Here is a 24,450-nt window from a genome sequence, read left to right as displayed (position 1 = left end):
CGTCATTGTTGAAATCGCGAGAAAAGTGCAGAAAAGTGATTTTTTTCGTTCGTGTCGGGACAAGTTTTTTTTAAGCGTCGGGCGCCATCTTGTTTTTGTTTCACAGAGAGTGAAAGACTGTCCGCGACAGAACACGTTGGGTTGCAGTGGCGGCCATATTGTTTTCGAAGAAAAAGTGCTAAAAAGTGAGTGATCCTCATCGAAAATGGATCCCGAGCAGCTAAAACAGATTCTGGAACACCAGACACAGCTTTTCCAAGATTTGCTTGGAAGAGTAACAGCGCAGCGGAATGCGCCAGCAGCAGGTCCGGCGGCAGCGCTAGCAGCGGTTCCGCTAGGGCCGAACATCTCCGTGCCCCAACCGTCGCCCCTGGCTTTGGAAGGCGACATGGAACAGAACTTCGAGTTTTTTGAGAGGAGCTGGAAGGACTACTCGAAGGCCATTGGAATGGACAACTGGCCGACGACGACCAACGGACAAAAAGTCAGCTTCTTGATGTCCGTTATTGGTGAACCCGCCAGGCGGAAGTATTTCAACTTCGAGCTTACAGAAGCTCAGACAGCCGACCCGGCGGAAGCGTTGAAAGCCATCAGGGAAAAGGTGACAGCCCAGCGAAATGTCATCGTGGACCGCTTGGATTTTTTCTCGGCGGCTCAATTTCCGACAGAAACCATCGACGACTATGCTAGCAGACTCAAACTGCTGGCCAAGACGGCAAAGCTGGGCAACGTGGAAGCGGAGCTTGTCACTTACAAGGTAGTCACCGCAAACAGGTGGCCAAGTTTGCGCACCAAAATGCTGACCATCACCGACATTACGTTGGCCAAAGCGGTCGACATGTGCCGAGCCGAGGAAATCGCGGCAAGACGGTCACACGAGCTAGCCATCCCTGGTGGATCGGACGTCCATAAGATCTCCGGACCGAAGCAGAAGAACCTGCGCTGCAAATTTTGCGGCGCCAATCACGAGTTCACCAAGGGTGCCTGTCCGGCTCTGGGGAAAAAGTGCCATAAGTGTGGGCAAAAAAACCACTTCGAGAAGATGTGTAAAGTGAAGCATAAGCGCAGCAGCAAGTCGAAACGCGTGAAGGAGATCAAAGAAAGTGATTCAGAGGAAGATTCCGGGTCGTCCCAAAGTGATTCGTCTTCGGATGAAAGTGATGAACTCGAAATTGGAAAAATTTGGGACAACTCGGAAAGTGGTGGAAGTGTTCACGCTGACTTGGACCTTAAGTTCGCGAAAAAGTGGAAATCAGTAAAGTGCGAGCTCGATACAGGAGCAAATACCAGCCTAATCGGCGTCGAGTGCTTGGCAAAGCTCACAAGTGAAGAGAATCCAGCTCTGCTCTCGTCGAAATATCGCCTGCAAAGCTTCGGCGGCAACCCTATCAACGTCCTAGGGCAAGTGAAGATTCCCTGTCGCCGAAATGCCAAGCGGTACAAGCTTGTTCTGCAGGTCGTGGAAGGCGCTCACCGTCCTTTGCTGTCAGCCAAAGCGTCTCGAATTTTGGGATTCGTCAAGTTTTGCAAAGCTGTTTCGTTTGGGAAGCCTGATGGATCACCACATAACCTTTTGAACGTGTACCGAGTCGAAGCCCAAAGGATAGTGGAGAAGCACGGTGAAATTTTCAACGGCCTCGGCAAGCTGGCAGGACCGATTTCTTTGGATGTAGACGACAGCATTCCACCGGTGATTCAACCGCCGCGTCGTGTGCCCATCGCGATGCGGGACAAGCTGAAGAAGGAGCTGGAGTCGTTGGAAGAGCAGGGAATCATCGTGAAGGAGACAACGCACACGGACTGGGTGAGCAACATTGTCATCGTTCAAAAAGGGAATCCAGACGCGCCATCAATTCGAATTTGTTTGGACCCGATACCCCTGAACAAAGCCCTTAAACGACCAAACCTCCAGTTCGTCACACTTGACGAGATTCTACCGGAACTTGGAAAGGCCCGAGTTTTTTCCACGGTGGACGCCAAGAAGGGGTTCTGGCACGTCGTACTCGATGAAGCCAGCAGCAAACTGACGACCTTTTGGACGCCTTTTGGTCGTTTCCGCTGGATCCGTTTGCCGTTCGGAATCGCCCCTGCACCCGAAATCTTCCAGATGAGATTGCAAGAAGTCATTCAGGGGCTGAAAGGCGTTGAGTGCATAGCGGACGATTTGCTGGTATACGGAGTTGGTAACACCCTGGAAGAAGCGCTAAAAGACCACAACAACTGCCTGGAACGACTCCTCACTCGTCTAGAGGAGCACAACGTAAAGCTAAATCGATCCAAACTTAAGCTGTGTCAAACTTCGGTCAAATTCTACGGGCACGTATTGACTGACGAAGGGATCAAGCCGGACGAGAGCAAGATTGCGACGATCAAGAACTATCCGACCCCTACCAACCGCAAAGAAGTCCATCGCTTCATAGGTATGGTCAACTATCTGAGTCGATTTCTGAACAACCTCAGCGCCAGCTTGACGAATCTCCGTAAGCTGATCGTTGAGTCCGTTCCCTGGCAGTGGACGCAAATCGAGGAAGAAGAGTTCCAGCGGGTGAAATCTCTCGTGGCGGATACCGGAACCCTACGGTATTACAACATGCAGCAACCGCTGACCATAGAGTGCGATGCAAGCTGTTTTGGTCTCGGCGTTGTGGTTTATCAGCAGGACGGAGTTATCGGATACGCCTCGCGGACTCTTACCAAGACGGAGCGCAACTACGCACAAATCGAAAAGGAACTGTTGGCGATCCTCTTTGCGTGCGTTCGGTTCGACCAGCTGATAGTAGGAAATCCCATGACAACCATCAAGACGGATCACAAACCTCTCATCAGCTTGTTCCGAAAACCACTCCTGGCGGCCCCCCGCCGGCTCCAGCACATGCTGCTCAACCTGCAGCGGTATCGGTTGTTCATTGTGTTCGTCTCTGGGAAGGATAACGTCGTCGCAGACGCTCTATCGCGAGCCCCGATTCTCGAGGAGGAGCCAGCGGACCAGTACCAAAAACTCAACATTTGCAGAGTTTCCGGTGAACTCGAAGAAGTTCGCCTCAGCAGCTACTTGAGCGTTTCGGATAGTCGTCTGAAGGAAATCGAATCTGAAACAAAGAAGGACCAAACGATGCAGCTGATAGCCGACTACATTCAGCATGGTTGGCCGCTATCCGCTGACCGGGTCCCGGATGGAGCAAGGATTTACTTCGGTTATCGCAACGAGCTCTGTACACAGGATGGACTAGTTTTTCGTGGAGATCGGATCTTGGTTCCGCACAGTCTTCGTCGCAAACTGGTCGAACGCTGCCACGTGAGCCACAACGGAGTGGAGGCGACGTTGAAGCTTGCCAGGAACAACCTTTTCTGGCCAGGGATGAGCACACAAATAAAGGACGTCGTGATGCAGTGTGCTGTGTGTGCCAAGTTCGCAGCGTCTCAGCCCAATCCTCCAATGTTGAGCCACACCATCCCGATCCATCCTTTCCAGCTGGTCTCGATGGATGTCTTCCTGGCGGAGTATCGTGGTGCCAAGCGCAAATTTCTGGTAACCGTTGACCACTACTCCGACTTCTTCGAAGTGGACATCCTCAAGGATTTGACTCCGGAGGCCGTCATCGCAGCGTGCAAGACAAACTTTGCGCGCCACGGAAAGCCGCAGCGGGTGCTCAGCGACAATGCAACGAACTTTGTCAACCAGAAGATGTTCGAGTTTGCGCGAGATTGGGATTTCGAGCTTGTTACTTCGTCGCCCCATCACCAACAAGGAAACGGAAAGTCTGAGGCGGCCGTAAAGATCGCCAAACGGTTGCTCAAGAAGGCTGAAGAAACGGGAGCCGACTTCTGGTATGCTCTTCTTCACTGGAGGAACATCCCAAACAAAATCGGGTCAAGTCCCGCGGCTCGTCTGTTTTCCCGCGCGACACGGTGTGGAATCCCATCTTCGACAGCCAAACTGCTCCCGCGGGTGGTTGAAGCAGTTCCTGAAGCAATCGAAAAAAACCGGAAGACAAATAAGCACCACTACGACAAGAGGACGAGAGAGCTTCCAGAACTCAAGACTGGCTCACCTGTATACGTACAGCTGCATCCTGGAACTACCAAGCTGTGGTCTGCGGGAAAAGTTTTGGACCGACTGAGCGAGCGGTCCTACCTTGTCGATGTGGAGGGAGCCGAATATCGACGAAGCCTGACACACGTTAAACCGCGTAAGGAACCCATCACGCAGCTCCATCGGAACTCCGATGCGATTACACCGCCTACCCCGCAACCGTCGCAGCACAACTCCGAGGCAGCTTCACTGATTACCGGACTCGACAACTCTACTAACTGTCAACGAGAAAAAACCGTAGTGGCACCGCCTGCTGCGATTGAGATTCCATCGTCACCATCAACAGTGGAGGTGGCGACCGGACGGACTGGAAATTCAACGCCTGCTGCAGCAACACGTGTTCGAGAACCAGCGCAACAATCGAATGCCGTTACACCGAAAATTAGACCGAAGAGAGAAACTAAAATTCCAGCTAGGCTTAGGGATTACGATATGAACTAGCTTTGTTAAAGTGAGGAGGATGTTGTGGTAGCACCCTGTAGTTTACGTACCACCTTGTTGACACACACACACACACACACGTTGATACACAGACACCACACTCTCACACACGCCACCCAGGCTGATTCTCAATCGGACCGTCGTCGAGTAAAGTTCGTGAATAAAGATTTGCTAACGAATAGACGAGTTTATTTCTTGAGAATATAACAGTCTGGTTGCTTAAACTTAAAAGAAGATCGTCGAGCTGGATCAGGAATGGGATCAGGCTTTGTAGATCCTCGCCAAAACGACGAAAAGTTTGATGCGCTCAAAAGGAAAACCTCGTCAGAGGAATCTGACAATACCGACCTCGAAGCCACCCTCCCGGAGGAATCTCACCACCCTCATGGACAAAACCCAGCCCCTGCTCGAGCAAAAAGAGCAACTCCAAACCAAACTGTTTGATGACAACAAATCCGCACTCATATTTGTCGAATCCGAGCTCAAAACATGCCAATCACGGAGCGACTTGACTTCCCCCAACTCCAGCAACCACCCACAACAAATTAAATGAAAAAAACGTCAAATGATGATGTTTTTTCCACAATTTAATTTTATTAAAATTGCCGAAAATACTTGTGTCGAGTGCAATCTAGCTTAGAATTTAGCCTTGTTTACTATTTTGAACGATTTTGACAACTACACTGATAAAAATCGTATCAAAAAGTAGACCATACCATGCCAGTATTATGCGCGTATGGTACGCGCGTATGGTATGCGGCCGTACACAGTATGCGGTATACTCGAAGTGCTTAACCCTTAGGTTCTACCTCTCCTACTAACATTGAGTCCAAAACCTCCCTACAAACATCTATACCACTAAGGTGACGTAGGGGTCCTTGCGCACTTTAGATAGGTGTTTACTAACGATCCTCCCCATCCCTGAGGATAGCTTGGACCCGGCCCGGACCCCCTTATGCCCTGGGTTGTATTACACACTCATCAAAAGATGAAGACATGGTATCTCCCGTGTTGGATTATTGTTCCGGATGAGGGTCTAACACAACCAGACCAAACAGTGGGATAAGCGTTGTGGAGCCTTCCGGTGGTGGGGCGTCCTCCAAATGCTAATGCTAATGCTAATGCTAATGCTTAATTTGACCACACACCTTCATGTATACATATCGACTCAGAACTACACTGAAAGAAAGACACATAGCAATATCACATGTTTCACACGTGATTCTGCCCCTCGTTCTGCCCCATACGACTTTACATGGGAATGTCATGTGCAAATCACTTGAACAAAATTCATCGCGCGACGTGGTAGATTCAAAGGCAAATCACGTTAACCTCACGTGTCATTGCACATGATTATCACATGAAATGTTTATGGGAATGAAATGGATTGCACATTAATATCAAATGATTTTCTGTTCAGTTTCAAGTGAATATTTTATGTAGCATATTATTAAAATACGTTTCATATGTTTTTGAGTTTTGCCTTTTATTTTTAAAATATAAATAACACTTAACAAACTTTTAAACGTATACACAAACTTAACTTTTTCGAGTAATTTAACTTTAACAATTCACACTTAAAAATAAGATGTACGCACATTCTGGACGATCAGCGATCCGTGACTCCTTGGCCAAACACCGGAGCTCTCACCTCACGGAGGTCCTGGAAAAATCTCTTCCATGGAAATCCCTAAGTTTCGCTGGAAATTAGCCTATCCGTGATTTCCTGGAAAATGGCATAAAATTGTCTACTTAGTATTCAACTTTGCAAAAAAAAAAATATAAGAAAATACCTCGGAAAATACTTACTACATAATCCTAAAATACTTAAAATATAAAAACCACTTTTTCCGGGAGCAAATTAAAATTAAAAGTGCGAGCTCCAACTCGTACCCATTGAAAATTGCCATCTTGCTTTAGGATTAATTTTCATCATCGATAGCATTTGAAACTAACGTGAATTTCACTTGGAAATCAATGGACAAGTCGATTAGGGCAAATCAGAATGAAATTCATTTGAATCTCACGTGACTTCCACTTCAAAACCAAAGGACAAGCCGATTGGGGCAAATCAAAGTGAAATTCATTTGAATCCCGCGTGAACACCATGCAACAGATGAGTGAATGTTTTTTTTTCCTGATGATCAGCTGGAGCTGAATGATTTTCACATTCATTTGAAATGAAAAGCATGTCAGAGTCAAAGGAAAATCACGTGAAGTTTTCGTGTTGGTTTTTGGAGTAGCTCACGTGAAAAAACATTGATTTTGCTATGTTGGGTTTTTTCAGTGTAGTGTGTTTTGCTAGAGAAAAAATCACCAAAGTTGTTTACAACTGATGGTAACCTTGACAGCATGCGGTAACATCCCAAGTAACATTTTAGGCTTTATCAAAGCTGTCACAACCGCTATAAAACCTATCAGCCAAAACCAACATTAAAACCCCTTAGTCGTAACAAACTCCCCAAAACCTTGATAAACCCCACTTAAAACCCAAAAGGACCTCCGCCAAAGGTTGTTACGGCCTATTTATAAAACCTACATAGCAGTTCAAGGCTTTACAACTGAATCCTAACAACATCCTCAAAGCCTTGATAAAACCTTTGCAATTATTTGAAAAAAATGTTCAAAATATTTTTAAACATGTCTATCGCTATATTAATCATACCAGAAATTCAGCATAAATGTGTGATTCATCAAATTTAAATCAAATTTTTCAGTTTTCTATTTTTTCAACCAAGATGGCGGTCAATCATATTCAATCAGAGCACGCGTTTAGCGCCATATTCATGCACAGCTTTTTGGCCGCGATAAATGCTCTTGTAGGAGCTTATGGTTTTAAGTGAGCTTTTTACATGCCTAATGGCACTTGACAGCTACAACACCCTTGGTTTTAACAAAGCATGCGATAAAACCGTTTGGCATGGCATTGCCATCTGGTTTTCAAGCTTCTATTAAAACTTTAATAAAACCTTATTGAAAGCCAGTCGGCTTTTATTTCCACCGGGTTTTATGTCCGAGGCATAAAACCCTGTTAGAACCTATTAATTAGCTCTTGCTTGTTGGTTGCGGTGAATGCCCAAATAAAACTACTAAGCAATCAAGATGCTACAATAAAACCTCAATAAAACTTCGTGGTGGCCAGTTGGTCTAAAAATGTTACTTGGGATGTGCGTATACAGCGGTATACGCACTTCGGAAGGAACCGGTCATGAAAAAAAAATCAAATGGGTAGCAGCAGCAGCGCAAGCAAGTCAGAGAGGGTGAAGAAAAGCCCCAAGAAATCGCTCCTTCTCCTTTGTTCTGCTGTTCGTAAAGCTGTTTCTTGACCCCTTTCCTTCCGATCTGCATACTAGCCTTTTGATCGGGCTGGTTTGCGATCATTTCTGGAGTTTTTTTTTTAAACGTTCCAATAAACCAAATTTCCAGTTTTTGCTTTTTGGGTGTTTTTGAAACCGCCTTGAGTTAGGGGTATTAAAAACACCCAAAAAGCAAAAACTGAAAATTTGGTTTATTGGACCTTTAAAAAAAACTCCAGATTTTGATGAACCATGTGGGTGATGAACATTTATGCGAACAGGGGCAATTTAACAACTCAAGGAATTTAATTTATTTATTGGACCCTCGATTGGACCTAAAAAAACACCAAAGTTGTATTTCTGCTTCGGAATATTTGGTCGAACCCCTCCTTTGAGGGCGGGATTAAACAAAATGTTATGCACACCTTTGACATTACCAACTTTGATTGTTGGAAAAAAAATGTCAACAAACATCCGAAGCTCTGAATTTCTGCTAAAATTGTTTTAATAATAGGTTTAGTTTTTTGTGTTTTAACTAATTTATTGTGAATAAAAAAAAGTTTTAATGTGTTTAATAAGCAGCTAATGAAAAAAACGTGAAAACTCAGTTTTAAAACTGTGAAAAAAGCTTGCAAAAAATTCAAACTCCCTTGCGCGATGGACCCGTCCGTCGACTTCGATCTGGCCAAACTGTGCCGGTGCTGCCGCAAGCGGGGCTCGGGCCTGCAGTCCATCTTCACCTTCGTCTGCAAATCCGGTGCCGCCACACTGCACGAGATGCTGCTCAGTTGCATCCCCCAGTCGCAGCTCCAACCGGACGACGGTCTGCCGGAGCAGCTGTGCTCGCGGTGTATCGCCGCCGTTAGCTCGGCGTACCAGTTCCGGAAGCGGTTCGAGGAGAGCGATGGAATTTTGAGGGCGTATGTGAAGGAGAGGGGTCGACAGGGGGAGAGCTTGCTTGGGGGGATGTCTGTGAAGGTGGAACTGGTGGACATTAAGGCGGAGCAGATTATCGTTGAGGCGAATCCGCTGGTTGAGGAGGAGCAGGAGGAACAGGTGGAACCCGTCAAGGTGGAGCTGCGAATGGATTCCGATGACGGAAGTGAATTTGTGGGGGATGATAATGTGGACTTTAGTTCGGAGGAGGAGCAGTACGAGGAGAAGCCCAAAGTAAGTGGTGAGAAGAAAAGAGTCAGGAATCGGAAGAAGCCGGATCCGAGCGAGTACAAGGAATGTCCCACGTGTGGGAAGAAGTTTGATACAAAGTATCACTTGGACAGACACGTGAGGGCGCACAAGAATGACACCCAGTGCGAGCATTGCGAGAAGCGATTCTCGGCCATGGATTACAAGGACTATCGGAAGCACATGCTGACGGATCATCCTGGGATGGACATTCAACCGCACAGGAAATCGACGGACAAGTCGGAAGCTCGAGACGACGAGGGTAGTGATAATGTGCCAAGTGCCAACGAGCCGGACGAGGACGACGAAGACAAGCCCGCTGGTAAAAAGAAAAGAGCCGGGAAACGGCGAGGTGCGAACGAGTACCGGGAATGTCCAATATGCGGCAAGGGTTTCCCCTCGAAGTATCACCTGGAGAGGCACGTTAAAACGCACAACAACGACACCAGGTGCGAGTTCTGCGACCAACAGTTCTCCGCCACGGCTTACAAGGAGTACTGCGAGCACATGCAGCTGGAACATCCCGGAATGCCGGTTCAACCGCACAAGAAGACAAAACCCATTGATAATTCGCTGGTCGAAGAATTCTTCAAAAGTATTCAACAAAAGGAAATTTCCTGCAAGCTGTGCGATGCCAAACTTGAGCGGATCGCAGAGTTGCGGAACCACCTACGAACTCACTCCGATCCCAGCACGCTGATCAACGCAGGCATCCCGACAAAGACGTTCCTCTTCGCGGAGGGTTACGTCCCGGACAATTACCTCGACATCTTGGTTCAGCAAATCAATAACTGGGACGTACAACGCTTCTACCAGATCGTCGAACCCACCGGCGAAGAACTCACCTTAAGCGATTCCGACTCCGACCCGGAAGACCTCGTCCAACGAGTCCACACCTGCTTCACCTGCCACCAGAGCTTTCCCCGGCTCAAACTCCTCACCGACCACGCCGCCACCAGCCACAACCCCGAACAACTCCTCACCTGCCAGCACTGCCAGCAGCAAGGCTTCCCAAACAACACCATCCTAGAGCGTCACCAGCGGCAGCAGTGCGCAAACAGCGCCAAAAAGTTCCTCTGCGCCATCTGCAACACCAAGTTCATGTGGCAATCCAGTCTCGATAAACACGCCGCCGCCAACCACGCCAACCCGTCCGCCGATCCGCAGCATGATTCCGGCAAGCGGTTCCTCTGCCCGATGTGCAACAAGGGCTTCACCCAGATGCACCATCTCAAGCGGCACGTCCGCGGCCACGTGCCGTCCGAGAAGAAGTTCGAGTGTCCGGAGTGTCACCGGAAGTTCCACCGCAAGGACAATATGAAGTTTCACATGCGGACGCACCAGCCGAAGCGCGAGGACGAACCGCCCAAGCAGACGCACCTGTGCTCGCTGTGTGGACGGGGGTTTACGTCGAATTACAACTATGTGGTTCATATGCGACGGCACACCGGGGAGAGGCCCTTCAAGTGTGATCAGTGTGATAAAGTAGCTTGAATTGTAAATTTTCAAATTGATCGAAAATAACTGAAACTTAAATTGTAGGCTTTCCCGCGTTCGCTGGATTTAACGTATCACAAACGGACGCACACTGGCGATAAACCGAGCGTTTGCAACATATGTGGCAAGGGTAAGTTCCCAGACACATAAATTTCAAATGAAACTCCAAAAAAATTCGTTAAGATTTTCCCCTATCCCCTATAAAAAGTGGAGCATCATCACTTCCGGTCTTCCAAGTCACCTGTCCTTGCGGTGCGCAGTATGGTTCAAATGAGCTTAGGTATACAACCAGGGGTGCCAGGTTGCCAGATAAATCTGGCATTGCCAGATTTTTTGCGTGTCAATTTGAAAAAAATAATTTTCTATTTCATCCACACATTGTTTTATTAACGCATTTTGTTTATTTTGTGAAGCTATAATTTTTAAACAGTGAAAATACACTGTTTTTGAACACAAATTGACAAAAGTGGCTTGCCAGATTTTTCCCAGATTTTTTTCTCTTCAGACCTGGTAACCCTGTATACAACCATCACATCACATGGCGAAATCCAGTCTGCAATCCGCTAAAATCACCTTCTTTCAGCGATTCGAGCTTCGAATAATCACAACACGAAAAAATATTTGTTTCTTTTTTTTCGTTGTCTTATTTTTGATTGTCGAGCTTAAGTATGACCCCTAAGCTACACTAAAGATATTTAGAATTTTTAAATCCGCGTCCAAAATGGCGCTGATGAAATATTGAAAAATGCATTGAGCAATTCTCTACCAAAACCGGAAATGGATTTTATTTGTATTTTTTGATTTGGTTTAAACTTTGTGGGGGCCTTCCCTATGACCAAATATGCTATTTTGCATCATTGGTTCACCCATACAAGTCTCCATACAATTTTGGCTGCTGTCCATACAAAAATGGTATGTAAATATTCAAACAGCTGTAACTTTTGAGTGAATTTTCTGATCAATTTGGTGTCTTCGGCAAAGTTGTAGGTATTGTTGAGGACTATTGAGAAAAAAAAATAGGTACACGGAAAAAATTGCAGATTTTTTTATCAAACATTTTTTTCACAAAAACTCAATTTCCCAAAATACGTATTTTTTGATTTTCGAGATTTTTTGCTATGTTTTAGGGGACAAAAATCCGCAACTTTTGAGCCATGGAGAAACATGGTCAAAAAATCTGCCGCCGAGTTATGAATTTTTGAAAAAAATATGATTTTTGGGAAAAAATCGGAATTTCATGCTAAAACAAATTTGACGATATATTTTAATGCAAAATTGAATTTGCAATCGAAAACTACTTTACAGATTTTTTGTTAAAGAGCTCCGTTTTCAAGATACAGCCACCGAAAGTTTGATTTAAGCGAAATATTTGCAGTTTTTCGATTTTTTTAAATAGTGATCATGAGTGACCATTTCTAGAAATATTTTTTTTTTGAAAAGTTCATAAAATTTGCTATAAAATTGTCTAAGAGACATTGAAGATTTGACCTCTGGTTGCTGAGATACAGCGGCTTATAGGAAAAGAAACATGAAAATTGAAGTTTTCTAAGTCTCACCAAAACAACTCACCATTTTCTTATGTCGATATCTCAGCAACTAATGGTCCGATTTTCAATGTTAAAACATGAAACATTTGTGAAATTTTCCGATCATTTCGATAAATCTATTTAGAATTTTTTTAAGTCAAGACTAACATTTTAAAAGGGCCAAAAATTGAATATTACGCCCATTTAAAATGTTAGTCTCGAAAAGATCGGAAAATTTCACGAATGTTTCATTAGGGTGTAATATGGTTGTATGGAAAAAAATAAAGTTGTCCAAATTTAGCGAGCACAGCAATTTTTCAGTTCCTTTTGGGGTCCTAATCAACTCCCCAAAGTTTGGGAACGATTGGTTAAGTCCTCACTTTGCGCAAAGCGATTCAATTTTCCATATAAATTTGTATGGGAAAAATCATGTTTTTGGATTTCGATATTTATAAAATCCACGTTTCACGCTGTACTAAAACCGGATTCATATTCGAATGCTCTGGAAGGTGCTCTACAACTTTCCCGAAGAGAGTATGGTGCTAACTTGCTCCTAAAAAAAGATACAGCGTGTTCAAAACTCGTCTAAAACGTGTTTTTTGCTCAAAAATCACGTTTTAGACGAGTTTTGAGGACGCTGTATCTTCTTTCAAGGACATGCTAGCACCATACTCTTTTCAGGAAAGTTGTAGAGCACAGAGCATCCGAATATGAATCCGGATTTAGTACAGCTTGAAACGTGGATTTTATAAATATCAAAATTCAAAAAAATGGTTTTTCCCATACAAATTTATATGGAAAATTGAATCGCTTTGCGCAAAGTGAGGACTAAACCAATCGTGCCAAAACTTTGGGGAGATGTTTAGGACCCCCAAAGGAACTGAAAAATTGCTGTGCTGGAAAATCGATTTTGATATTACACCCTAATGTTTCATGTTTTAACATTGAAAATCGGACCATTAGTTGCTGAGATATCGACATAAGAAAATGGTGAGTTGTTTTGGTGAGACTTAGAAAACTTCAATTTTCGTGTTTCTTTTTTTTAAAGCGGCTGTATCTCAGCAACCCGAGGTCCAATCTTCAATGTCTCTTAGACAATTTTATAGCCAATTTTCCGAACTTAAAAAAAATATTTCTAGAAATGGTCACTATTTTTAAAAATCGAAAACTGAAAATATTTCGCTAAAATCATACTTTCGGTGGCTATATCTTGAAAACGGAGCTCTTTATCAAAAAATCTGTAAAGTAGTTTTCGAATGCAAATTCAATTTTGCATTAAAAAATATCGTCAAAATTGTTTTAGCATAAAATTCCGATTTTTTCCAAACATCACTATTTTTTCAAAAATTCAGAACTCGGCGGCATATTTTTTGACCATGTTTCTCTATGGCTCAAAAGTTGCGGATTTTTGTCCCCTAAAACATATAAAAAAATCTCGAAAATAAAAAAATACGTATTTTGGGAAATTGAGTTTTTGTGAAAAAAAAGTTGATAAAAAAATCTGCGAATTTGTTTTTCCGTGTACCTATTTTTTTCTCAAAAGTCCTCAACAATACCTACAACTTTGCCGAAGACACCAAATTGATCAGAAAATTCACTCAAAAGTTACAGCTGTTTGAATATTTACATACCATTTTTGTATGGACAGCTGCCAAAATTGTATGGAGACTTGTATGGGTGAACCAATGATGCAAAATAGCTTATTTGGTCACAGGGAAGACCCTCACAAAGTTTGAGCCAAATCAAAAAATACAAAAAATAAAAATGGTTGAAATCAGCCGATTTCGTAGAGAGTTGCTCATTTCGTTTTTTTTTTTTTTTTTTTTTTTTAAGAGATTTACTAAAATTTTGTCGCAGATCTTGAATATTATGTTTAAAACAAGCTTCCCATGCGCCAGTGCCAACGCACACCGCGGGTTTGGTTTTCTAGCTTCGGTACGTGCCTGAACCCATTTGTGTATTGGTATCTTGGTACATCGTACCAGCGCACCACGACACTCTCGGCTCGTCCCATCGGTTTTGTGTCTGGCACTCACCCATGGCATGAACCCAGCGTGCCGTGGTACGTGTCGTGGTATTGAACCCGTTTTGTACCGCCAGCGCGTACCACGACACGTACCTCGGCTCGTAACGAGTGAAGCACCTTGGCTCATATACCGGGTTCATGCCATGGGTGAGCGCCAGACACAAAACCGACGCGGCGAACCGAGAGTGTCGTGGTGCGCTGGTACGATGAACCAAAATACCCTCGGTTCGTGTGAGTCGGGTACGGGTGTAAACCGAACAAAGCAGGTGCAAAGCAAACCCGAGGTGCAAGCGAACCGCGTGTACCGCACGGTGCAGGGAAGCTTGGTTTAAAATAACAAAATGAAAAAACACAAAAAATATGTTTTTATTCTTGATTAGATTATACAAAATTCCATAACCTTCGGGTAATCGAGGCTTCGGAAAAAGGAGTCTGGACTCTATCCAGGTTTTTAAGCGAAGATGGCGTTCGAATGGTGAACGTCCCAAATGTTAAAATCACGCAGTAGCACCAACATAAGAAAATAAAATGTGGCTGTCATACATGGAACACTTTTTTCGTAATGTTGGTACCACTGCGTGATTTTGACATTTCGGGCGTTCATCATTCGAACGCCATTTTCGCTTAAAAATCCACGCAGAAAAATAAGGCATATTTGAATGAACAAAACGTTTTGTTGATTTGAAAATCATTATTTTTGTTGAATCAACGCTAAACGTCAAAGCAGCTTTTTCGAAACAACAAAAGACTTTTGTGGAATTGAGAATATCAAGGTTTGTTTCAACGCAAAATCGGCGTTGATTATATTCAACAAAAATTTTATTGATTCAAACCTCGCACAGGCTGATTCTACAAAACATTTTTCTGCGTGTCTGGATATATATTTAGAACGTTTGTTTTTGTTTGTGAAATTGTGAAAAAATGGCATTTTCATTTCATCCAAATGTTTAAACCATGGTATGCATTGAATTTTTTTGCCTCTATTCTCGATTTTGGTCAGAGTCAAGGGTCATAAACTTCAAATAAAGTTTTGATTTTTGATTTTTTTTAAATTCTGTTCAATGAATTAAAAAAAATGGGATTGCCTCAAAAGGCCGAAACTCAAAAGGCAGAATCTCGGAAGGCCGAAATTCAAAAGGACAAATTTTGTTTTTTGCTCAGAAGGCAGAACGTCTCAAAAGGCCGAATGTCTCGAAAGGCAGAATGATTATGGAATTTAGAATTTTGTTCATATTATACGATTTTTATTGATTATGATGTTCAGAGACACGGTTAACTTATAAACTGTAACTGCGAAAAAAGTACATAATTAGTAAATTCTGTTTACCTTGACCAATCATTTTGTTACCGTGCATACAAATGAGTAGTATAGAGTGATTAAAAGTATATCAAAAGTGCTTCAATGTTGTTGTTAATGGAATTATGGTGACGATAACCGAAATTTGATCATTCCAGAGGCGACTCGTGCCCGAATGAAGTACCTGTTCAATGTTAAAACATTTTTTAAAAGCTTTTTTCTTTCGAATGGCTTTTATTTTTACGTTTTATTATTTTTATACTATTATAAATTTCTGTTTATGCAAATAATTAATTAAAATTATGTTTAAGACTTTTTTTTTATCTCGTTAAAATGTATTTTTAAGACTTAATCATTAGCGTGGGGAATGTGGAAAAATAGAGCAATCGCTCTGCCATCCTTATCAAAATTCAAGGGAAGTTATTGAATATTATACTGAATTTTAAAAGTATTCATCAGGATGTTCAGAAAAAAAAACATATCCTTAACAAAAGAAAACTGTAGTGGCAAAATAAAAGAAGAAACCCCCCCAATGTTATTACTTATTCGGAAAGATAATTGATTTTCCTACAAAAAAATGTCGTGTAGAATGAACCATTTAGTACCTGTGCTTCCCCTGAAATAAAAATGTAGCGTGACGGGACAACATCGTAAACCTGGACTTTAAAAAGGCACACCAAGAAAATCGCTACAGTTTTGCTAGCTTATTATTTTTTAATTTTTGCTCTTCTACACATTATCACAAATTGAAAAACGAATCTTTTGCTCCTTGGACTGAACAAATTTGTTGAAATTTGAGTTTTTGCCAGCCATTTATTTCCGTGACGGGACAACGAAAGGAGCAGTTTTATGGAAAAAAATGTCCTCTCCTATTCATGGACTTGCAGACCTTATTTGGTCAATATTTTTGGCGTTTGGGGTAAGAAAACGTATTTAAAGAACACTGCAATTTTCAAATCATAATAAAAATGAAATTTTTCATATGAAAATTCGAATTGGAAATTGAAAAAAGTGACTTTTTGGTGTAGCTTAGCTAAGAATCGGTCTAATAATATATACAACTAGAGTGAACCGGGACTACAGTCTGAATAAACACAGTCGTTTTTGGAGCATTTAATGGCATCAAATCTTAAACTTTTTAGGACTGCATCCGCTTTAAATAGAACCATCCGAAAAATAAAATAACGATCATGGTTGAATTTACTCAGTAGCACAGCACCTTTGATATTTTGCAAAACAAGGTGCTTAAAACCCTTCCCTGATCTACTGTCATAATTCTTCTAATGTGTCCTAATGCTTCTAATTTTAATGCTGGGAAAAGCACAGTATTTTTTCTTTCAATTGTTTCAATTCAATCTATCAATCACACTATCTAAACTTAACATTACATGACTTTCCAGTAGAGCAAGAATCCACTAGTAACCAAGAAGATCGAAGAGGTTCAACGCGCGCAGTTGAACATTCCAGTTCTAAAACAAGCCGTCACCAGTCTGCTCAAAACAGCCTGATGCCTAAAAGTGCGCCAAATATAGAGCAATATCTGTCGTGCTCTCGCGCTCTCTCATTTATTCATGCTCTCAACGTGCTGTCAACGCGCTGGCTTGTTTACCTTTTGCATGCAGCTCCCTGGAGAGCTGAGCGAGCTAAGTCGGCTGGGGGTTGGGGGTGGCATTTCGCTCTCTCCCAAAAATGCTGTCAGTTCACGCTCTCAGATTGAACCAAATTTACCAACACATCGATACTGCCGCTGCGTATGAATAGGAAGCTCTTTACATGTGTTGATTTTTTCTGTATGGAGATTTTTTCCCCGACGTTCAAAGGGTCGGTGTTGAACGCGACGAGCATTTGCGCGTGGCCCGCTAGGCTGGCTCGCTTTGGTATTGGTGGGTTGTAAAGAGAGGTAAAAGAGTAAAGGGTGGCGGGCTAAAGCTTTTTCGGTGCATGCAGCGCTGCTGAACATAGGGCGTTGATTTTGTTAACGTATATTCAAACAAAAATTGTAATTGTATGTTGCTGGTTAAAAAAGCACCACGGCACATAAATAAAAAAAAATATCCGCTTGAAATTGGCTACCTGTTCAATGAACAGGTTGAACAGGTGGACGAGTCGCCTCTGGATCATTCGTATCCAAGAACTTAAATGAATTCAAATAATTACAATACAATTTTTGGGGCAAACAAATAGACCCTCATATAATTTATTTGGTAGAAATGCTAAAAAAGTTGGGTTGTTGGGTCTCGTGGCGCAGGGGTAGCGGCTTCGGCTGCCGATCCCGATGATGCTATGAGTCGCGGGCTCGATTCCCGCCTTATCCACTGAGCTTCTATCGGAAGGTGAAGTAAAACGTCGGTCCCGGTTTCTCCTGTCTCGTCAGAGGCGCTGCACAGTGGGCGAAATGGAACCCAAAATCGGACTTAATTGAACGCGGCTGGTTCCCTGGTATGAAAAATAGTGTTTCTTATGTAAAAAAATCTGGGGAATCGATTGGTGATGGTTTCATCCACCGCACGAAACGGCAAAGGGTCTATTTTGCCCCAATTCCCGACTTTTTTACATTTTTTCTTGAAAATCGGTCTGTATTTAGAGTGGAGGCTTTATGCGGCCATCCAAAATGCACTTAACTTATGTGAAAATGTCCCAAGAATCCAGTAAAAATAACCACTTGCACCGCACAAATCATCTAGGGTCCATTTAACCCCAATTCCGCTATAAAAGCATTTTTGGTCATTTTCAAATGTTAGGTCAGATTTTACAAAACTGAAAATATTTTTATCGTAAAGATCAGACAATTTTACACAAGAATGACGATTTACACTTGATTGTTTGACACATTTATGTTGATATAGAAATTAAACTAAATAAAAAGATTGAAGAATCAGTTTTGGGCCAATTTTCCTAAACGCAGAATAAACTGCCTTTTACATAATTTTTATTTTTATCAACATAAATGTGTTAAACTATCAAGTGCAAATCGTCATTCTTATGTAAAATTGTCTGATCTTTACGATAAAAATATTTTCAGATTTGTAAAATCTGACCTAACATTTGAAAATGGCCAAAAATGTTTTTATAGCGGAATTGGGGTTAAATGGACTCTAGATGATTTTTGTGGTGCAAGTGGTTATTTTTACTGGATTCCTGGGACATTTTCACATAAGTTAAGTGCATTTTAGATGGCCGCATAAAGCCTCCGCTCTAAATACAGACCGATGTTCAAGAAAAAATGTAAAAAAGTCGGGAATTGGGGCAAAATGGACCCTTTGCCGTTTTGTGCGGTGGATGAAACCATCACCAATCGATTCCCCAGATTTTTTTACATATGACACACTATTGTTCATACCAGGGAACCAGCCGCGTTCAATTAAGTCCGATTTTGGGTTCCATTTCGCCCACTGTGCGCTGGAGCAGAAATCCCACGTTAGAGGAAGGCCATGCCCCGGGGGGCGTAGTGCCAATAGTTTCGTTTTCGCTAAAAAAGTTATGCCTTTTTTTATTCAAAATAAATTTTTATTACATAACCAAAAAAAAAACCAAAATCAAATTATTCACTCTACAGTATTGCCTTGGCGTTCTCGATTACGAGATTCCTACTCGAAACTAGGTGTTCGAAGGCTTGATTGTTGAGGCAATTGCAAACCTCTTTTTACACCTTAGCTTCCATCCACCCCGGGATTCGAACTGACGACCTTTAGATTATGAGTCCAACTGCCTACCAGCGACTCTACCGAGACAGGACCCAGGGAGATGACTCCTACACCTGGATTGAGCTAACGACCTAACCTTTTTTAGGTTAGTCCGGGGCCAACATTTACTTCCCGTCCGACGGAAGGCGTGATCAGACAAATCTCGTCTCAAAATTTGCCACCGGGACCTTCTGGGATCGAACCCAGGCCGACTGGGTGAGAGGCAATCACGCTTACCCCTACAACACGGTGGTTATTACATAACCATGATTTATAAAAATAATAATAGCAAACCGTGCTTCGTTTGTAATGCGTTTCCGCCTTTTCGGGCACGGTTTGCCTTATGAGATTCGGCCTTTTGAATTTTGGCCATTCGAGATTCGGACTTTTGAGATTCGGCCTTTCGTAGGAGCTTGAGCATGAGCATGGTTGACTGCCAATGAGATGCTACTCCGTTATTGACAGATCAGCTGAAGTTAAACAATGAATCAAAAATGATCAGTGGGAGCCAACCATCCGTTCACTGTTTAACCTCTGAAGATCCCTACTTTATTAGTCAATACCGGCACCCTTCCAAGAAGCCTGCAGTTCAACGAAAGGGAGGAATGTTAGTCCGATAGTTGAAGTTGCAGACTCATCAAGCACATAGTTTTTCGCTATATACTTGTTGATACCGCTTGAGACCGTTGAATCCACAGCATCTCCTTCAAGCATCACGTGATTAATATTTTTTGGGTTAGTAGGATAAGGTATTGGCTTTTCGATGCCTCCCGAGCTACGACGCTATGGGGAGGACTTTCATAACAGACCCGTCGGCGAGCCTTCCGAGCAACGATGCTATGGGAAGGTCTTTCTGATTAAAAACAAAGTCACTCACACAAAGTTATTTTGCTCCACTATTAACTCAACGATCCAAATTGTCAGTGCGTCTTTCGTTCATTATACAGAAATGGCTTTTTCACCGCAAAAAAATAAAACCTTATTCGAAAAATTTAAACACAATCCACCCGACGCCGTGCCTTCCGATCAACGATGATATAGGAAGGGCTTTGAAAATCACTAACAAAGATTACTAAAGCACAAAAAAACACCAATTACTCAACGAAAATGACGATAAAGACACAAATAATTCAGTAACGCAATCGACACACACAATTCACGACAAAAGGCACACACAAAAAATCACTTTTCACTCCGAATATTTTTTACGACCACGTGCTCCCTTTACAAATTATGCACTCACCCCATACGAATAGCAACACAAAAGCACATAAAAAAAATTAACCTGAATAATCACGACTTCGCGTCCTCACTTCCAGCGCACCAATCCCTTTTGAGATTCGGCCTTTCGTAGGAGACCCAAAAAAATAACATTTTTTTCAGTTCTTGATATATTGAAACGGTTTCAAATCCTTTGAAATCTTATTTTGTTGCATTCAAAAAACAATGTGATTTTTTATGTTTTTGAACACTTTTTTACTACTTTAAATTTTTGATTTATTTTTATTTTATTGTTCTTTACTTTTTTTTAATATTTTTTTTTTAAATTCAAAGATTAGAAACTGAAATGGTTATAAATTTAAATATCAAACATTTAAAAAAATATAAAATATTAATAATTAAAAAAATTCAATATATTTTTTAATTGTTTGATATTTTAATTTAATATTTTTATGTTTGAATATTTGAAATATAGTTTTGCAATTATTAAAAAAAATGGTTTTCTGAAATATTTTATTTTTATTTTTATTTTATAAGGCCAATGCAAATATTTTTCAAAGTTTTCGTCCCCGAAGGGGGCAAGGGGCAAAAAAAAATAATAACAAGCCATAGTTTCATCATTTTAATGCAAAAAGTTGTTTTGCAATCATTAGTTTTCAAAAAAGTAAAATTTTACTAAAACAAAAAAAAATGCGAAAAAAACTTTTTGCGATGCTAAAAATTGAAAATTTTCAAAAATTTAAAAGATGTTTAAATTAAACATGCTAAAATAGATTTTAAATGCAGGGGAATGCATTTGAAATCAATAACAGGTGATTACACTTCAATTTCTATGGAAGTTTGCAAGTTTTTTAATTATTTTTTTTGCCCCCCTGATTTTTCGGGACAATTTTGAAGAGGAGAAGAGGGGGGGATGACAAAAACCTTAAATTAAATTTGTACCAGCCTAAATTATAAAAAAAATGCTTCCATTGATTGATATTTTTGATTTTTTTACGATCGAGATTTTTCAATAGTAAAATTTCGATCGTAATTTCTCGATAGTCAGTCTTAATTTGTAGGACAAATGTCCTTATATTGGACCCAGTACCTATTTTGGACCTAAGCTTCAGAATTATGATTTCATCGATTTCAGAACTAATCTTCGTGATTGTTCGATAGAGGAACATTCCTCGAACAATTCTTTAGCACAGTGATCTCAACGAAATAATGATATTGGATTAGATTTTCAAGCAATATGAAAATATAGCAATATATATTATTTCACACTTTCACATTTCAGCACCAGGGCAGTAAAATTTGTGTGCCCCGATTGCAGAGACATCTAGGTCGTAAAAATCCTGAACCCTGATTGGTTGGGAAAGTGTAAACATTACCTGATTGGTTAAAATAGTGACATCTACCGGCGAGAATTGACCCTAAATTAGGATCCTGGATGTCTATTGGTTGGATCCCAACATATCTCTTCCATGGTAACCCTCAAAAGGGGTTTTCTACCTTATGTTGACAGATAAAAGGGTAGACAGAACCAAAGAACCAAAGAAATTTTTCATTTAAAAATCGTATTTGTATACGATTCTAATTAGATTCCGTTTCAGAATTCGAATTGAATGGATTAGGTTTGTCTGACCACAAGTGGTTTAAAATAGATTTTCTAATTTATTTTTCCTTCGCGGCCTTGACCGAAAATCTGTGAAACTAAAAAGTGATCCCGTTCGTTTGACAAAAGTTGGTGTCAAACTTTTTTGTGTAATCGCAGTCGAACTGAAAAAATCGTATGAAAAAGTGCGAAAACGAACTCAGCAAAGTGCGATTTTCAGTTACAGTGTATGACCCTACATATTTCAACACACTCTTGAGTTGAATTTGGTACAATCTGAACGATTTTGGATAAGTGTGTATCAAAATCTGTCAAATCCATCGGTTTGTGGGGTTTGTGGCTCTGCTGCAAGAAAGCTCTACGGTCAGCGTCTCATTCGCGAGAGCTTGTGCAAATCAACTGTGGCTTTTACCACATTGGGTGCGGTTAGAATCATGGCTCGACTGTCATAAAGCTGCCCTCTGTGAGGGAGCACTTGAACGAGTGATTTTTTTTTGCCTGTCTATTTTTAGGCGAATATTTGAAGAATAGAAAAGCTGGCAAACTTGTATGCTTCCGGAATGTTTTTGATATTTAGTTTGAAAATCGACAAAAAACCTAACTCAACTTAACTTTTCCCCCTCCTTTCTCGCAGCATTCTCGCGCCACCACCGCCTGGTCCGTCACATGCGCGTCCACACCGGCGCCCGGCCCTACGCTTGCACCTACTGCGACCGTACCTTTACCCAGTCCAACGACCTCACGCTGCACATCCGACGCCACACCGGCGAGAAGCCCTACTCCTGCCCCATCTGTAACGAGCGCTTCATCCAGGGAACGGCCCTGCGCGCCCACCAGCGCTCCGTCGGCCACATCACCGAGGAGACACTGCTTCCGGTGAGCAACTACGGGCGCAGTTTGCTGGAGGGTTGAGTGTGTGTTGTGGATGAATAAAAGTGTTTTTTTTTTTTTGCAAAAGTAGTAACGATTTGTTTTAATATTCGACAGAAAAAAAACAATGAGTAAACGTGAATCGAAAGTATCACAAGTGTTGTTGCAGTCGTAGTTTAGCGAATCGGAATTCGTCGGATGCCCCAGCGGAGGCGCAGCTTGCCGTCCTTGAGGTAGATTTCGGCGCGGCTTTTGAGCAAAAAGTCCGGCATGAAGAGGACTCGTTCGAGCGTGCGGCCGCTCTGTCGCAGGGTCCACCCGTTGGCGTCGACCGTGAGCAGTTCGACAAAGTACTCGTGGCACGTGGGAGGGTCCGCCGGGGGACCGTCTTCGCACTGGCCAATCGTGACGGCCATGTGCCTGCGCTCGTGTTCGGTGGCGCCCTGGTTCAGTCTGACTTCGAGTCGCCAAGCGATTTTGTTCGCGTCCAGCAGCGTTTGGGATTGAGTCGTGCGGCTGGTCAGGAAGTCCGGGATCGTGAGGTGGCCCTCGACGAACTTGGGCATCCGTTTGAGGTTGTGATCAGCAGGAATCTGCTTCAGTCTTTTACCCAACACGAGGGTGCTCCGCTCGGCGTCCGGATCCAAGGGGACTATGGCCACGCGCAGCTTGAGAGTGCCGTCCGCGGCAAAGTAGCCATCGTCGCGCAGCTGGGACAAGGCAGCGAGCGTGCTGCAGTAGACCGTCCGGAGGCGACTCACTTCCATCGAATCGCTGCGCTGGAAGCTCTTGAGTGGAGATTCGTGGATGAAGCGCACCAGCAGCTGGAAACGTCCCATCACGCCACGGCACTGGCTCGTGTCGACGTCCAAAATCAACCAGTCCATGTCCTTGCGGAGGCGCAACTGCCACGGAACACCGTACTGATCACGGATGGTGGTCGCGCTCGTGGCATCTTCCACGATTCCCACACTGATGATCGACGTTTTGATCTCCGTCAGCACAGAACTACAACATCAAAAAAGTCAAGTTAGTCTCCAACAAACATCGACACTCTTCAAAAGGGAACCTACTAGGAGTGGTCGTACTGCGGCAGCGGCACTTTCACCTTCGCCGGCTCCACGTCCTGCGCCAGCCGCGCCACATCGAACAGCTTCATCAGCTGATCCTGCTGCTTGGCCTGCAGGCTCTTCAGCAGCTGCCCACTTTCGTTCCGGAGCGCCCGCTCGACCACCTTCTGCATCTGCTTCTTCGGGTCGAGCGCGCTCATAATTTCCGCAAGCTCCCCCGCCAGCACCGCATTTTGCTCCGGCGGTTTTTCCTTCGCTTCCGGCTGGTCCTTGTCCTTGGGCAGCACGTCAAAGTGGTGGCACAGCACCCACAGGCTGTGCTCGATCTCCTCCAGCTTCCGGGCGTGCTGCTCGTTGGTGATGTGGTCCGGCAGGACGGGGCGCTTGTAGCGTCGGTCGGCCGTCGTGGTGGCCACGTCGAAAAAGACGATCGCCGGACACGGCTGGAAGCTCTTGGATGCGGTGGCCATTTCTTTGTTCGCGGGGGAGATTCTTTGCTGGCGGGAAGGCACAACGGTGGGATAAAGCTGCCTAATTGAGCGGAGGGTGCAATTTATGCTTAAAAAGGACAAACGTGCGACGGAACGTATTTAAACTTAAAACCAAAACAAAATGAGATTGCATTGGTTTGTTTTGATTGTGCGG

The 24,450-nt window shown here is 43.0% G+C and overlaps 3 protein-coding genes across 3 annotated transcripts in view; 2 read left to right on the top strand and 1 right to left on the bottom strand.

Moving 5' to 3' along the window:
* Positions 1 to 205: 205 nt before the first annotated feature.
* Positions 206 to 4,534, top strand: LOC119768905 (uncharacterized protein K02A2.6-like). The gene has a single exon (XM_038260695.1). It carries the CDS (start codon positions 206 to 208, stop codon positions 4,532 to 4,534), a length of 4,329 nt encoding a protein of 1,442 aa, XP_038116623.1.
* A 3,757-nt stretch (positions 4,535 to 8,291) lies between these two features.
* The window catches only part of LOC6041940, a 30,122-nt gene continuing 13,963 nt past the window's right edge, over positions 8,292 to 24,450 (top strand). The window contains exons 1-5 of the mRNA XM_038260693.1: positions 8,292 to 10,500; positions 10,558 to 10,642; positions 22,500 to 22,776; positions 22,905 to 23,719; positions 23,800 to 24,247. Of these exons, the coding sequence (XP_038116621.1) occupies positions 8,488 to 10,500; positions 10,558 to 10,642; positions 22,500 to 22,776; positions 22,905 to 23,719; positions 23,800 to 24,247 (3,638 nt within the window). The 5' untranslated portion in view covers positions 8,292 to 8,487. The remainder of the gene's footprint in view (positions 10,501 to 10,557; positions 10,643 to 22,499; positions 22,777 to 22,904; positions 23,720 to 23,799; positions 24,248 to 24,450) is intronic.
* On the bottom strand, positions 22,805 to 24,443 carry LOC119770190. Its single transcript, XM_038264636.1, has 2 exons — positions 23,809 to 24,443; positions 22,805 to 23,743 (listed from the first exon to the last, which is right to left on the bottom strand). The coding sequence occupies exons 1-2, from the start codon at positions 24,273 to 24,275 to the stop codon at positions 22,912 to 22,914; spliced, it is 1,299 nt and encodes a 432-aa protein (XP_038120564.1). The 5' UTR covers positions 24,276 to 24,443; the 3' UTR covers positions 22,805 to 22,911.

The sequence above is a fragment of the Culex quinquefasciatus genome, chromosome 3 (genome assembly GCF_015732765.1).
Source record: "Culex quinquefasciatus strain JHB chromosome 3, VPISU_Cqui_1.0_pri_paternal, whole genome shotgun sequence".
NCBI lineage: Eukaryota > Metazoa > Arthropoda > Insecta > Diptera > Culicidae > Culex > Culex quinquefasciatus.
This window is presented reverse-complemented; position numbering and strand designations above follow the sequence as displayed.

Excerpts from the sequence above, each read along its gene's own strand:
- LOC119768905 (XM_038260695.1), top strand. The coding sequence starts at position 206 with ATGGATCCCGAGCAGCTAAAACAGATTCTGGAACACCAGACACAGCTT.
- LOC119770190 (XM_038264636.1), bottom strand. The coding sequence starts at position 24,275 with ATGGCCACCGCATCCAAGAGCTTCCAGCCGTGTCCGGCGATCGTCTTT. Across the intron at positions 23,744-23,808 it reads CCGCAGTACGACCACTCCTA|TTCTGTGCTGACGGAGATCA; the intron begins GTAGGTTCCCTT and ends TTGATGTTGTAG.